This window comes from Perognathus longimembris, chromosome 14, assembly GCF_023159225.1.
Source record: "Perognathus longimembris pacificus isolate PPM17 chromosome 14, ASM2315922v1, whole genome shotgun sequence".
Lineage (NCBI taxonomy): Eukaryota > Metazoa > Chordata > Mammalia > Rodentia > Heteromyidae > Perognathus > Perognathus longimembris.
The window spans coordinates 59304718-59318976 of record NC_063174.1 but is presented as its reverse complement, the minus strand read 5'-3'; the positions used below and the strand labels follow the sequence as shown (position 1 = coordinate 59318976).

The window sequence follows — 14259 nt, the reverse complement described above, 5'->3', positions numbered from 1 at the left end:
TACCTCCGGGTGACCTGTCCGCGGCCGAGGATGGACGCACCGGGACCCGGCTGTCGGGACCCCGGCGGCTCCGCACCGCAACCTTCCGCGGCTCCCGCAAAACCCCAGTCCGAGGGAAGGTGCGGGTGCCAGGCCGGGCGCACCCGGCTCCCGCCCCGGCCCCCCCCCCTCCCCCGCGCGCACCGGCCCGGGGCTCCACGGGGCGGCTCGCCGCGCACCGCCCGCGGGGTCGGAGCCCGCAGGCCCGGGAGGGCGCTGGGGTCCTGCGGCACAGTCACGCACGACCTCAAGCTCCGGCTCAGGACCCGGGCCAGCGCCCCGCACTCGGGGAGCAGCCAGGCCCCGCGCGGGTCGCGGGCCCCCCCGCCGCCCCCCGCGCCCTGCCAGCCCGCGGCGGGGCGCCCCGCGGCCCCTCTCCCCCGCGCGGCGCGGCGCGGGCGGGCGCGAGCAGCACAGTCTTTGTCTGCGGCGCCCGCAGCCCCCTCCCCCGCCCCGGCCCCCGCCCTCCACGTCCCCGCCCCGCCCCGCCCCATCGGCGCGCTCAGCCAATGGGAGGCGGCGGGGGCGCGCCGCGACCTGGGCGTTGTCCGCGCCTCGGCCTCCCATTGGCCGCGCGCGGTGCCCCGGGGCTGCAGCCGCGCGAGGCGGGGCGCGCCGCTCGAGGTGACGGACGCCGGCTCGGAGCGAGCGAGCGGGCGGGCGAGCGAGCGAGCGGGCGGGCGGGCGGGCGGGCGACCGGGGCGAGCGCGGACCGACGGGACTCCTCCGTGCCGCCGCCCCCGACCGCGGCTGCCTGGGCTCTGCACCGGGAGGCGGCGGCCAGGCCGAGCGCCCGCGCTGCACGCCGGGGTCCGGAGGAGGACGAGGACGGTCCGGCCATGGCGCTCGACTTCCTGGCTGGATGCGCTGGGGGTAAGGCGGCGCGGGGCGCGGGGCGCGGGGCGCGGGGCGCAGGGCGCGCCCGGCCGAGGTCTGCGGGCGGAGCTCGGAGGCCCCCGTCCGCACCCGGCCCCGGCGGTGTCCTGGGCGCCGGTGGGCACCGGCGAGCCGCGAGGGGCAGGCGTCCCTGCCACCCGTGGGGCACGCGGGAGGGAGCTCCGGGGACGCCCGCCGGGGTCCCGCCCGGGGCTCCCCGTCCTGCGCGGCTCCTGCCCCAGCCGCGGGCCCCCCAGGTCCCCGCAGCTGTCCTGGCGGGGCGGGAGCCACCGCTGGCGCCGCGTCACGCCTGGGCTCCTCACCTCCTTCCTTCCTTTTCTCCCACACGGGGCCTGGCGCGCAACGCGGGCACACCGACCGACGTGGCGGGCACACCGACCGACGTGGCGCCGGGGCTCCTCCGGTCAGTGACTGGGGTCGGTGTGCCAGACCCAGGGCGTCGCCACCTCTGACCCCAGGAGGGCACCCCGCACCTGCTCGGCCTTGGGCTTTCCCGCGTTTACCTTGGGTCAGTTCATTCAACAAGTGTTGATGGAGTCGCGTTAGCCATCCGGGATCGTGCAGAGGTGGAGGAGATGGGGGAGACTCCGCCTCCCTGGCAGTGAGGGCTGCTGGCTGGTTATCTCAAGGGCCCAGTCTTGCTTCTCGCCTCCACCTTTCTTGTCTGGCTCTTCATCTGCGCGCGTTTGACTCCCACAGACCTCAGGGAAAGGAGCTGTGGCTCGAGTGGCAAAGTGCCAGACGAGCAAAAGAGCTAAGGGACGGTGCCCAGGCCCTGAGTTCAAGCCTCAGGACGGGCACCGACCTCAGTGGCTGCCCAGGGAAAGGGCTTTGCAGGAAGAGCAAGGAACACTGGCCGTGACCTTAGGCAGTTAATCAGTGCCGCTTCCTCCTGGGCCTGGAGGCTGGTTGGGCACTATGCCTGGCCAGCATAAGGAGGTTGTTGAAGGCGGTTAAGAACTCCCCAGTCATTACCCAGTCAGGACTCTGGAAGGTTCAGGAGGGAAGCTCAGAGTTTTCCGTAAGTTGGTGGGGGCCTTTTCCTAGGCCCTGGGTGCCTGGAGGACACAGGACATGGTGTGTCCTCTGCAGTCCTTGCTGTAGCTGCCGGGTCCCACCAGGCTTGGCTCCCAGCAGCCCTCTAACCTACGTGCTGGGAGCAGCATGCGGCGTGGGAGCTGTCCACCTGACCATGCCCCCTTGGGAATGTCCTGAGGTGTGTGGCTTCTTTCCCCAGAGCCAGGACCCTTCTGTAATTACAGCTCTGTCAGCATCAGTGAGGCCAGGCCTCTTAAAGACCCAGCCTAGCCCTCATACAGGTGTTCAGTGGCTCCCCGTGCCCTGGCTCAGGTGGCCCCCTCCCCCCCACACACCTGGAATGCCCTTGGGTTCATCCTCACAGGGCCTACCTGGGGCAGGGTACTTTCCGGCCTGGGGCTCCAGCGTTGAGAAGGAGACCAGGATGGCCCTCAAGTGCTCGTCAGTGCAGACTCTGCATTGAGGCTGTGCAGGGTGGGGCCTAAGCATCTCAGGTGAATGAAGGTGGAGGTGACCTAAGGATCCAATGGGGAGAAAAGTCCAAAGAGTGCAAAATTCTACCTTATGCTCTATGAAGGGGCAGGGCTGCTGGGGGGGGGAGGGGGCACTCAAGCAGCCCTGTTCAGAGGGGCTGTCCAGGGTCAGGTGACACATATACTTTGGAGAGACCTGACCCCCAGAGGCCACTCCCTGGACCCTTCTGGTGGCTGCTGGTGGCATTTCTCCTCCGTGGCTCCTGATTCATATTCCGCAGGGAGATTGCCCCAGGAATGTCCCAGGCCTGGTTGGCCTGGCCCGTGTCTTGTGCTTACCTGTTTGTGAGGCAGGGCAGGCACCATGATGGGAAGATTGTCAGCTTGCAGGGGTCTTGCCTGCTGGAAGGGTGGCCTCCGCCCCGTGCCCACTCTGGGAAAGTCAGTGTCAAATCCTGAAGCCACAGTAGCCCCTGGGCTCTGGAGGGGGCTTGGACTGTGAAGGACCTGGGGAGACATAGTCCCTGGCAGGGCAGCGTCTGCCTCCGGAGGATGCAGGGTAGTAGGGTGGGGGTGATAGCTGGAGCCAGAGACCTATTTCCTGAAGCCGAACCTGGGATCCAGGGCTGCTGCTCCAGGCCCAACCCTGGACCCGCGCCAGCCAGCCCCAGGCAGGGAAGTTTGCGTCATCACATCTTGATGAACGATAAGCTCTCCCCACCAGCAAGCCCTCTTAAACGGCGAGCAGACAGTGCTGTGCTTGGTTGTCCTCTTTTCAGGAAAGCCCCGAATTAAAGCTTCATGTTTACGCAGTGTGTATCATTAATATTATTATAACAACAACCTGACACTCACAACTGTCCATTGCCAAGGGAGAGAGACGCTCCAAATCAACCTTAAAGTCTCCCCAGACACCAATCCTGAGGGCCCTGCAGCGCTCAGGCCTGCTCACACAGCACAGGGCGTGTTTTCACTTTACTCTTGCTCGCATAAAGCTGCTTGCCTCCTCCTAATTCAGGTGCTTCTGCCCAGTTTCCTGGTGGGGAGCCAGCAACAGGGTTGAACTCAGGGCCTCCCACTGGTTTAGCTCGCGGCTCAGCTGTCGCTGTACCACTCCGGCCATACCTCCAGCACTGCTTTTCACTGGTTATTTTGGAGATGGAGTCTCAAAAGCTTTTCTGCTCAGTCTGGCTCTGAACCTAGCTCTTCTGGCGGTCAGCCTACTTACTTACTGAAAGCTGGGATTATAGACATTCGCCACCCGTGCCCAGTGTTTCCGCCCAGCTATTTGTTTGAAACGCCAAGAACCCGGACCCATCTTGAATGAGACCATTGTCCGGCAATGGGACGACAGGTCTTGTCATCCTGCTGCCTCTGCCCGTGACCCCCTGTGCGGCCAGGTGCCGCCTGTCCTGGGGGCCGCGGCGTGGGGACTGCCCTTCCCAGCGGGCAGAGACTTCTGTAGGCCTCGGAATCCTCTTGGGAGACAGCGAGGCAGGGCTTCCTGGTTCTCGGAGGGACTGGGAGGGTAAAGGCCCTGCAGGACCAGGGCCTGCTCTGCTCCTGTGACAGGAGGATTCTGGGTAAAGGCCTAGCCCCCTTCCTGTCTCCACTCAAGGAAAGCGGGACTGCCGAGGCTGGCTAGCAGCTGGAGTCGGCGTGCGGGCTGGAAGGTAGGTAGCACTTGGGCAGAGCGGGGCCCAAAGGGTGACTGTTACCCATAGGACAGGAATCCTGTCGTCGGGCCTGGTTGTGGAGTCGAGAGGCCCGGGCGCTGGGTTTCCAAACCCCAAGAAATTCCAAATACATCCCAAGAAAAGAGGTGCTGGAACCAGGACTTGCAAAGTCAGCAAAAGCCGACAACAGGGGCCGAGGTTGTAACTCCGTTGCTTGGCACGTGTGCCGCCCTGGGTTCAACCCCCTTCACCAAGCAAAACCAAAGCGAAGCCTGGGAGCTGCAAAACACGAGGAGAGCGCCAGGGCGGATCAAAGGGATGAAACCCAGACGGACGCCAGGAGGGAAAGAGAGCTTGCTAGAATGAGGAGCTGGCCTTGAGCACAGAAGCCCAGGGACCGTGCTCAGGCCCTGAGTTCAAGCCCCCAAATAAGTAAAAGGTCCAAAATTAAGAGAACTAGATGGAACTCATGCTGGGTGTGCAAACCTGTGGCCACAGCTCCCTTGGGAGGTGGGGGCAGGAGGAACTGAGGTCCAGGGCTGGCCCAGGCAAAAGCTTATGATTCCATTTGGGAGCCTAAAAACAAAGGGGCTGGGAGTACAGCTCTAAAATCCCAGCACCCCCCTTCAAAAAAAAGGGGGGGCTGGGAATATGGCTTAGCGGTAGAGTGCTTGCCTTGAATACATGAAGCTCTGGGTTCAGTTCCTCAGCACCACCTATATAGAAAAGGCCAGAAGTAGCGCTGTGGCTCAAGTGGTAGAGTGCTGGCCTTGAGTAGAAAGAAGCCAGGGACAGTGCTCAGGCCCTGAGTCCAAGGCCCAGGACTGGCAAAAAAAAGTTGGACAGAACTCTATGAGACACATGCAAGAAAGAAAGCGGGCCACAAGGGCAATACCAAAGTCTGTTTTGTTTTGTTTTTTAATTAAACTTTATTGACAAGGTGCCAAAGTCTGTTTTAAAGGTGGAAGCATTCATTCTGTGGCGCAGATCTGTAGTACTCTCATTACCCTGAGGACCCAACTAACCCACAGAGATGTGTCTGAGAGGAGCCAGGGGCAGAGGTGCCAGGCTGGGACTCCAGCTTCACCCCTGGCTTCCTGTAAGGGTTCTCTTTGTCTGCACTTCCTCATCTGTAAAGTAAGCTCATAGTCCTTTATCAGGAACATAAGTGGGAGGGACTGAGTATGTTCGAAACTAAGAAGTAACCATCAGATTGTAGTGTGACTGGCTGCATTACAATGTGAGACATTTTAGTTGTAAAGAAGCACAAGCAGTAGGAGACTATTTTTGTTCTGTGTTGTTATTACTGTTCTTCAGTGTTCAGGATCAAACCTAGGGCCTCATGCATGCTGGGCGGTCCACCAGATGAGCTTGCCTGGCTGGGCCACATCCCAGCCCCAAGAGAGACCTTTAGTAGAGCCACACATGAAGATCTGAGTGGGAACGCCTGGGAGTGAGGCCCAGTGACTCGACCCCTGTGCCTCAGTTTCCCCTTCCGTGAGGCTTCTGGGCAGTGGTGAGGTTCACACCTGTAATCCTAGCACTCAGGCGGATGGGAGGCCAGTCAGGGCTACATGGGGAGACCCCAATTCGAAAACACAAACCAACCCCAGAGGCTCTGTTTACTATCTGCAAGACACCCAGGAACAGAATGAGAAGAGTTTGGGAGGGATGAACCTTCCTCCCCAAAGGGGTCTGGATCTTTGGCGGGGCTCCTGAACTGATGAATAACCATGACCCCATTGCAAAACCCCAGGCTGCCTCCCTGGCGGGGGGGGGGGTGGGGGGGCCCTGCCAGGGAAGGGAGCGGAGGAGGAGGAGTGGTGGAGGGACTGCCCCTCGGGTCTGGAGGCAGCGCTTCCCGGGAGGCTGGATCTCCTCTCACTTCCATGGCCGCCCAGGGGGAGGCAGGCCCTCACCCCAAGTCGATCAGCTTCCACAGGCCCGGGGCCTCCCGCCCATACCTGGAAGTGTTTAGAGCCATGGAACCCGCCAGGAATGCCCCCATCCCCTGCAGCTGGGCTGCAGGGCCAGAGAAGGGACCCAGTATGGAGCTGGGCTTCACCTCGGGTCACCAGATGGAGGGTTACAGGGACTCCTGGGAGGGACGCGGCCAGGACCCCCGGCTGACTCACACACACACACTCACACACACACACACACACACACACACACACACACACACACACACACACACCCCGTCAGTGTCTCCCTCCCACCCCAGCTCCTGTCCCGCCTTCCCTGGCAGGAGCCCGGCATCGGGTCACACATCTCCTTGTCTCCCCCCAGGTGTGGCAGGTGTGCTTGTGGGACACCCGTTTGACACTGTGAAGGTGAGTTTCCTGGATGTTTTCTTTCTCAGACCCTTATGTAGGTGCAAGCGCTGGAGACGGACCTGCAGGGCTCCTACTCCAGGACCAGGTTCAAGGTCATCCCCGGGGCTTTGAAGGTAGAATGAGAGCACTCCAGGATGCCCAGGTGGGCAGCTGCTTTTCCATTTCACTGAGTTGACCTTCCTCCTGGGCTTGTTTTTATAGCTCCCGACTGGGGCAAACCCAGATGTTAGGTTCACAGCCAAGTTCATTCTCAGGATTGGCCTGTGACGTCTGATATGCCCAAGGGCAGGTTTCTTCTCACTCAGGGAGAGGAGGCTCATGCTGTTCTGCTACAAAACTCCCCCAGCATCTTCTTAAAAGACTGGGGGAGGGGGGGCGTTGGGGAGGAAAGAGAACTTGATTGACCAGTGTGGTCATACATGCCTACAATCCCAGCATCCAAGAGGGTTAAACACTGGAGGCCAGCCAGGGTTAGATAGGGAGACCCCCATCTCAAAATCAAGCCAGAAGACACAAAACCAGGCATGCCTTTAATCCTAGCAATTCAGGAGGCTGAAATATGAGGCTCAGTTTTTGAAACCTAGAGCAGAAAAGTCCATGCGACTCACCAAAAAGCTGAAAATAAGGGTGTGACTCAAGTGGTAGAGCACCAGTCTTGAGTGGGAAAAGTCAAGTGAGAGAATGAGGACCTGAGTTCAAGGCCCAATACCAGCGCACGTGCACACACGCACACACGCACACGGAATAACAAGGACCCTTTTTCTACCATGCTCCTCATGGAGCAGGGACTCAGGACTGGGAACCAGTGACTGTTTTGAGGTGTCTGTGGCCAAGGACCTAGGAAGACCTCTGCCACAGGGCCTGGGGGAACAGAGGCTCTGAGGGAATGGTCCCCTTCATCCCCCCACACCTCTATTAACCAGAGATCCAGGTTCTCAGACACCCAGAGCAGAGAGCACCAAGGTCCGGGTCCTCGGAACCCTTGAACTTGGCTCCCCTTCCCACCTGGGTGGAAGGCAGAGCTAGAGGCGAGACACGTCATCCTCAGCTGGGTTGAGGTGAACTTCCTGTCTCCTCTTCCCCCCCCCCGCCCCCCCCACAGTGGACCAGGTGTTCGTTGGCAAAGGAAGTAGCTCGTTAATGTAGGGCTGGGATTTCTTCCAGCACGGGCGTGAGAACCTGGCCATATGCACTGGCTTTGACCTTAAAGAATTCTCTTCCGGGCCCAGGACTGCTCTGCCAGCCAGTTTCCTGCCTCACTTGCCTGGACCAGCTCCTGTGGCTCAGGGCCCGAGTGTTTGCCTCTGAGAGGGAGGGGCAGGCCGAGATGACCGCGGCCCTAACTTGTGATCCATTAATGTGAGTTCTGGAAAGCGCACAGCGCCTCCACGCCCAGCAGGCAGGCCTGGGGAGAAGGAAGGCTGAAGGAGGCCAGGCGTTCTTGATCAGCGAAGGCCCTGGCAGGGTGGGCCACAAAGCCGACCCGGTCGATCGCACGCACCCGGGACTCAGCACGCACACCGCACTGTTTCCATCTCGCTCCCTCCGCCCAGCTCTGCGGAGGCCTGCTCTCCTGAGCTGACCCGGCAGGACCTGGCCAGGCCGCTGTAGGCTCCCCCACCCCCCCATCGCCGCACCCTACGGTCGTTCAAGTGCCCGGTGGTCCTTGGGAAAAGCCTTTCATGCCCCCCCCACCCCCGACTACAGTAGCCCACTGGCATTGTATATTTGGCAAACCTACCTTAAGAAGCCAGGCTCTTTTTGAAGGGGGGAGACTCCTGGCTCTTGTGTTCCTACCTACACCCCCGCCCCCCCAGCGGTGACACTGGGTTCCTCATAATGCAATGTAGTGCAGCATCACCAATGGCCCTGTTGTTTTCCGGGCTTTCTGTCAAAGACCATCCTTAAGCATTCTCATTAAAAGGAAATTGCGAGGGCTGGGGATATGGCCTAGTGGCAAGAGTGCTTGCCTCGTATACATGAGGCCCTGGGTTCGATTCCCCAGCACCACATATACAGGAAATGGCCAGAAGTGGCGCTGTGGCTCAAGTGGCAGAGTGCTAGCCTTGAGCAAAAACAAGCCAGGGACAGTGCTCAGGCCCTGAGTCCAAGCCCCAGGACTGGCCAAAAAAAAAAAAAGGAAATTGTGAGAGGTAGCCATTCTCACCCCCCCCCCCCACTCCCCAAGCACTTTACATTTCCTACATTGCCTTCGGGCCCTGAGGCCATGAGACCCTGCTGTTTTGTTCGGAGTGCTTTAACTTGACATAGAGCCCAGGCTGGCCTTGAACTCAGGATTCTGCCACCTCTGCCTCCTGAGTGCTGAGATTATAGGAGTGTGTGCCATGCCTGTGTGTACTATCTTCTGGATGGATTTTAGTCATCAGGCATACACAGTTCTTTATTGGCTTACACTTACGAAAATATACAGGATTTAAGAGCCGTCACTGAGATGCACAAACTAAACAGTCAGCCTCTCTGTAGCCTTTCCCTTGTGAGTGACACATGGCGGGGTACTAGGCCTTGCACACCCCCTGCCTTGGGCAGGAAGGGGTGCTTCTGGAGGGGTGGGTATGTGTGTGTGTGTGCACGTGTGTGTTTGCAATAATGTTCAAGGTTTTCTTGATCTGAATGGGTGATAGTCTTGTTTGTTTGTTTGCTTGTTTTGTTGTGGTGCGAAGGATCAAACCCAAGGCCTTGTGTGTGCTAGGCAAACCCTCTACCTCCGAGGCACACCATAGCCCTTGTTTTTACTTTAAACTGATGCTTAACACAGAGAGAAGAGGGCACACATCCTAAGCCAGGCATGGAGTGTGCGCAGTGGCTCACGCCTGCAATACCAGCTTTGTGGAAGGTATCGATGTAGGAGGAGTAAGGCTGGCCCAGGCCAAAGGGCCAGACTCTATGTAAAACAAAAAGACTGGTGGCATGAGTGGTAGAGTACTTACCTAGTAAGCACAAGGCCTTGAGTTCAAACTCCAGTACCACCAAAAAAAAAAAAAAAAAAAAAAAAGGAAAAAAGGAATAACAAAAACAATAGGGCCGGGAATGTGGCCTAGTGGTAGAGTGCTCACCTAGCATGCATGAAGCCCTGGGTTCGATTCCTCAGCACCACCTATATAGAAAAAGCCAGAAGTGGCGCTGTGGCTCGAGTGGAAGAGTGCTAGCCTTGAGCAAAAGGAACAGGGACAGTGCTCAGGCCCTGAGTTCAAGCCCCAGGACTGGCCAAAAAAAAAAACCATTTGGTGTCCACATGGTCACCTGCCGCACACCTGGCGAGCCCACGCCCCTTGCAGGAAGCACAACGTGAACCCATCACGCTCCTCCCTCGCTGTCTCTCAAGGCGCCTGTCCTAATGCCTGGCAGGAAGTCCTCTGGCTGTAATGGAGCTGTGCTCCTCCCTCCAGCGTGTGGCCCGCAGGCCTGGGGTTGGAGCGCTGGGAGGGCATCCTCCTCCAAGCCCTTGAGACCACCCGAGAGCCCCAAATCCGGCCCCCGGCCATCCAGCCCAGACTCGCAGCTGGTTTCTGGTTCCTCTCCCCCTTCCCACCCATTTCTTTAGGGAGGTGTTTTTCGGACCTCTTCACCGGACGCGAGGCGGTGGCCCAGTCCGTGGCATCTGGGCGCCGTCCGTCCGTCACAGGGTGGGGGGGACCCCCCCGCCCAGGGCTGGGCACCTGCATGTGATGTTGACATTTGTGTGTTCTTTAACCGCTTTGCTGTCTGAGCTAGGCGCTACCAGTCAGTAGCAAAGTGCAACTTTGTTGCAGATGCCTGGAAGCCTCACCTGGGAGCGCTAGTGAGTACAGACCAGGTTCCCTCCGCCCGGTCCTCGCCCGCACCCCACCTCCAGAGTTCCAGGGAGGGCACGAGGCCAACCGGGCCTCACAGGTCCTGGGCTGGGGGCTCGGGCAGGGCTGGTGGAGAAACACTGGCCCCTCTGGAGCTTGGGGAGGGGGGGGTGTCTTTGTGTGGGTGTCTCTTAGCTTTGTGTACCAATAACTACTCTGGGGGAGGAGGGACGTCTATCCATCCTCAGAGGAGCCTCGGTGCTAGGCATTACAGGACTGTTTTGCCCCCAGGTTTGTAGACGTGAGGGAGGGCTCCCACAGATTCAGGCTCAGCCACAGAGCAGGGGCTAGAAGGAGTCTAGCAGGGCTCAACCGAAGGCTGATGTCCATGCTGGCTTGACCTTGGCACTCTGCCGCGGCCTGCAAGGACTCCCAGACAGCACCCAGATGCCACCGGAACCCGACAAGCTCTGCTTCCCGCAGCCCTCTTAGTGCCACACTAGGTGCCAGGCACAGGTGTCCCACCGGAGACCCCAGGACATTGAAAGGTGTCACATCACACAGTATCTCATTAAAGCTGAGCGGTTTTGCTTTTCTCCCCTGGAAATCCTTCCCTCCCCATCAAGTCTGGACAGAGCTGGGCGTCCGGGTGGGTTAGTCAGCACCGGAGCCACCTGGCACGGCGCAGGTCCAAGTGTGCAGAGAGGAAATATTTCTTTCCCTAACACTTTTCCCCAGTAGGAGATCCACCCATTCTGCTGTTAAGAATGGCAAAAGGAGTTAGGTGCTGCGGATCGTGCCTGAAACCCTAGCTGCTCAGGAGGCTGAGGTCTGAGGATTGCAGTTTGAAGTCAGTGAGTCTCATCTCCAGTGAACCACCACAGGGCTGGAAGCGGAGCTGTGGCTCGAGTGGTAGAGTGCTGACCTTGACTGAAAAGCTAGAGGATAGCGTCCCGGCCCCGAGTGAGTCATTCCCAGCGAGGGCGCTGCCCCGTCAGTACCCGGCCTAGCTCTCACCTCCACCGACAGCCACCGAGTCCCTAGAGAGGATAGCACTGGCCATGTCACACAGCCTCAGCTTACCCCCATCCGACCTAGACCCCCCCCCCCCGGGAGCCCCATGCCCAGCTGGGGAGGACGAGTGCGTGGCCCTGTCCGCGTCCCATGCACAGAGGCGCTGGCCCAGGACCCGGCCGCCACCATGATCATTGCAGAGCCAGCTTGGAACCAGGCCCTCAGCATCTGACCTAGATTCCCCACCAGTGACACTGAGCCTGCGTCCAGGAAACCGCCTCCCGTCCACCCGCCCGCCGGGCATCACGTCCAGCCCAGGGTAGCAAAAGCAGAGATAAGCTCTCCCCGACAGGCAGTGCTCTGGCCGTGCGCAGCTCTGGGCCTGGCCGGTGTCCCCAGGCCCCGGAGTGCCTGGCCCGGGGCCTCACCGGGAGCTCCGGGCAGGAAGCCAGCCATTCCTGCAGACACCATTGCCCCGCCTCCTGCCCTGATGAGGAAGGTCAGTGTGGGGTACCAGGCGGCTGGGTCACCAGGCCCCCAGGGGCCTCAGCTATGATTTGGGACTTTGGCCACTCAGTGGGATAAGTGTCACCCAAAGGACAGACAGGTTGGCCACACGAGATGTGTGGTGGGTGACAGAGGCTTCACCTCCATCTGCCTTGAGATCTCGGCCATCGGCGGCTGGCCAGCTACACCCAGCTCAGCCCCCCCCCTTCCCCCCAGCCACGCCCTGCCTCGGGCGGCCTCAGAGGCCCCTGGGCAGGCGGGCGGAAGCGGGTCCTGTGGCCGTGCTGGCCACAGCTCACGCGGCCCCCCCCCCTCCAGGTGCGGCTGCAGGTGCAGAGCGCGGAGAAGCCCCGTTACCGAGGGACCCTGCACTGCTTCCAGTCCATCATCAAGCAGGAGAGTGTGAGTGGCCTGGCCTGGGGCGGACGGGGCACCGCCAGCCAAGCCCGATGTGGGCTGAGAGGGTCCTGGGGCATCGGGCAGGAACCCGGGCTTTGGAAGGCTGAGGGCTGGCTGCCTGGGCCACTCTGTGGAAGACTTCGTGTCTAAGGAAAATCTGCTGGGATCCGGGCAACCATGGCTCAGGCCTGTGGTGCGAGCTGCCCAGGAGGCTGAGGTCTGAGGGTCACAGTTCACAGCCAGCCCAGGCAGGAAAGCCCGAGAGACCCTTAACTCCGATGAACCCCCACAAAGCCGGACGCGGAGCTCTGGCTCCACTGGTAGCGTCCTCCAGCCCCGAGTTAAGGAAGGAAGGAAGGGAGGGAGGGAGGGAGGGAGGGAAGAAGGGGGGGGGGCTGCTGGGTCCTCGTGAGCCTGGGTGGGCGGGGGAGGGGGGCCGGGCGGCCGTGGCCGAGTCTGATGGGCATGTCTGTCTTCACAGGTGCTGGGCTTGTACAAAGGCCTGGGCTCGCCCCTCATGGGGCTCACCTTCATCAACGCGCTGGTGTTCGGGGTGCAGGGCAACACCCTCCGCGTGCTGGGCCACGACTCCCCGCTCCACCAGTTCGTGGCGGGGGCGGCGGCGGGCGCCATCCAGTGCGTCATCTGCTGCCCCATGGAGCTGGCCAAGACGCGGCTGCAGCTGCAGGCGGCGGGCCCGGCGCGCGCCTACCGCGGCTCCCTGGACTGCCTGGCCCAGATCTACCGGCGGGAGGGGCTGCGGGGCGTCAACCGGGGCATGGTGTCCACGCTGCTGCGCGAGACGCCCAGCTTCGGCGTCTACTTCCTCACCTACGACGCGCTGACGCGCGCGCTGGGCTGCGAGCCGGGCGCCCGCCTGCTGGTGCCCAAGCTGCTGCTGGCGGGCGGCACGGCGGGCATCGCCTCCTGGCTCTCCACCTACCCCGTGGACGTGGTCAAGTCGCGGCTGCAGGCCGACGGGGTGCAGGGCGCCCCGCGCTACCGCGGCCTGCTGGACTGCGCGCGCCAGAGCTACGCGGCCGAGGGCTGGCGCGTGTTCACGCGGGGGCTCGCCTCCACGCTGCTGCGCGCCTTCCCCGTCAACGCCGCCACCTTCGCCACCGTCACCGCCGTGCTGGGCTGCGCCCGGGGCCCCGCGCCCGCGCCCGCGCCCGAGCACGACGAGGCCGCCCCGGGCCCCGCGCTGGCGCAGCCCTCGGGCCTGTGACCCCGCGCTGGAACCCAGAATGGGGGGGGGGGGTGCTCGGCCCGGCGCTGCCCCCACCCTCCCGAGGGCCCAGCCTTCTGGAGACTTCTCTCCACCCACGTCACACACACACACACCGACCCGGAACTCGGGCCACCCGTCAGGGAGGACAAGGACAGGTCAGCCCGTCCCAGTCGCTCCAGGCCGGGGCTCCTTGTGGCTGCTGAAGGCATTGCGGGGCCCTCCCCCAGGCTGCAAAGTGGGGGGACAACCAAGCCAAAGGGAAGGCGACCCCCCGCCCCCCCCCCCATCACTGCAGCCACTGCGGCCATTCCCGAGAAACCCTAAGAAAATAAAGTCGTCCTGTTCCGGAGTGAGCGAGGCCGGCTCCTCTGTGCTCCCACCCTCCGACGCAGCCCGGGGTGCTGTGTGCACTTCCTCCCCTGCAGAGGGGGCTCATGGGACCCGAGGGCACGGGTGAGGCCCCGGTGGCCCTCGCCTACGGGGAGCGACAGTCCAGAGACGGCCGAGGTAGAAGACGCGCCAGTGGCAGTGACGGAATCGCCCCTCGCCGGGCTGTGATTCACTTATCGCAGCCCGATTTATGTTTTTGGTTATTTTGCCAGTCCTGGGGCTTGAACTCAGGGCCTGAGCACTGTCCCTGGCTTCTTTTTGCTCAAGGCTAGCACTCTGCCACTTGAGCCACAGCGCCACTTCCGGCTTTTTTCCGTGTATGTGGTGCTGAGGAATCGAACCCAGGGCTTCATGTATACGAGGCAAGCGCTCACCGCTAAGCCACCTTCCCAGCCTCAGTCTTGTTTTATTAATCGCCGTACAAGTGAATTGTGATGGCAAGGGTCGGGTTGGGACACACACACACAC

General features: G+C 61.4%; 1 protein-coding gene across 4 annotated transcripts; it reads left to right on the top strand.

The window, feature by feature from the left end:
- The first annotated feature begins 767 nt into the window (after nt 1-767).
- Nucleotides 768-13809, top strand: Slc25a29 (solute carrier family 25 member 29). Of its 4 annotated transcripts, XM_048362102.1 has the most exons (5): nt 768-912; nt 6413-6456; nt 10230-10258; nt 12090-12173; nt 12652-13809. In XM_048362102.1, exon 5 carries the CDS (start codon nt 12688-12690, stop codon nt 13396-13398), a length of 711 nt encoding a protein of 236 aa, XP_048218059.1. In that variant the 5' UTR covers nt 768-912; nt 6413-6456; nt 10230-10258; nt 12090-12173; nt 12652-12687; the 3' UTR covers nt 13399-13809. The 4 variants fall into 4 exon arrangements, with proteins under 4 accessions (XP_048218059.1, XP_048218057.1, XP_048218061.1 ...); XM_048362100.1 differs by lacking the exon at nt 10230-10258; XM_048362104.1 differs by lacking the exons at nt 768-912; nt 6413-6456; nt 10230-10258 and adding an exon at nt 10269-10350.
- The last annotated feature ends 450 nt before the right edge of the window (nt 13810-14259 follow it).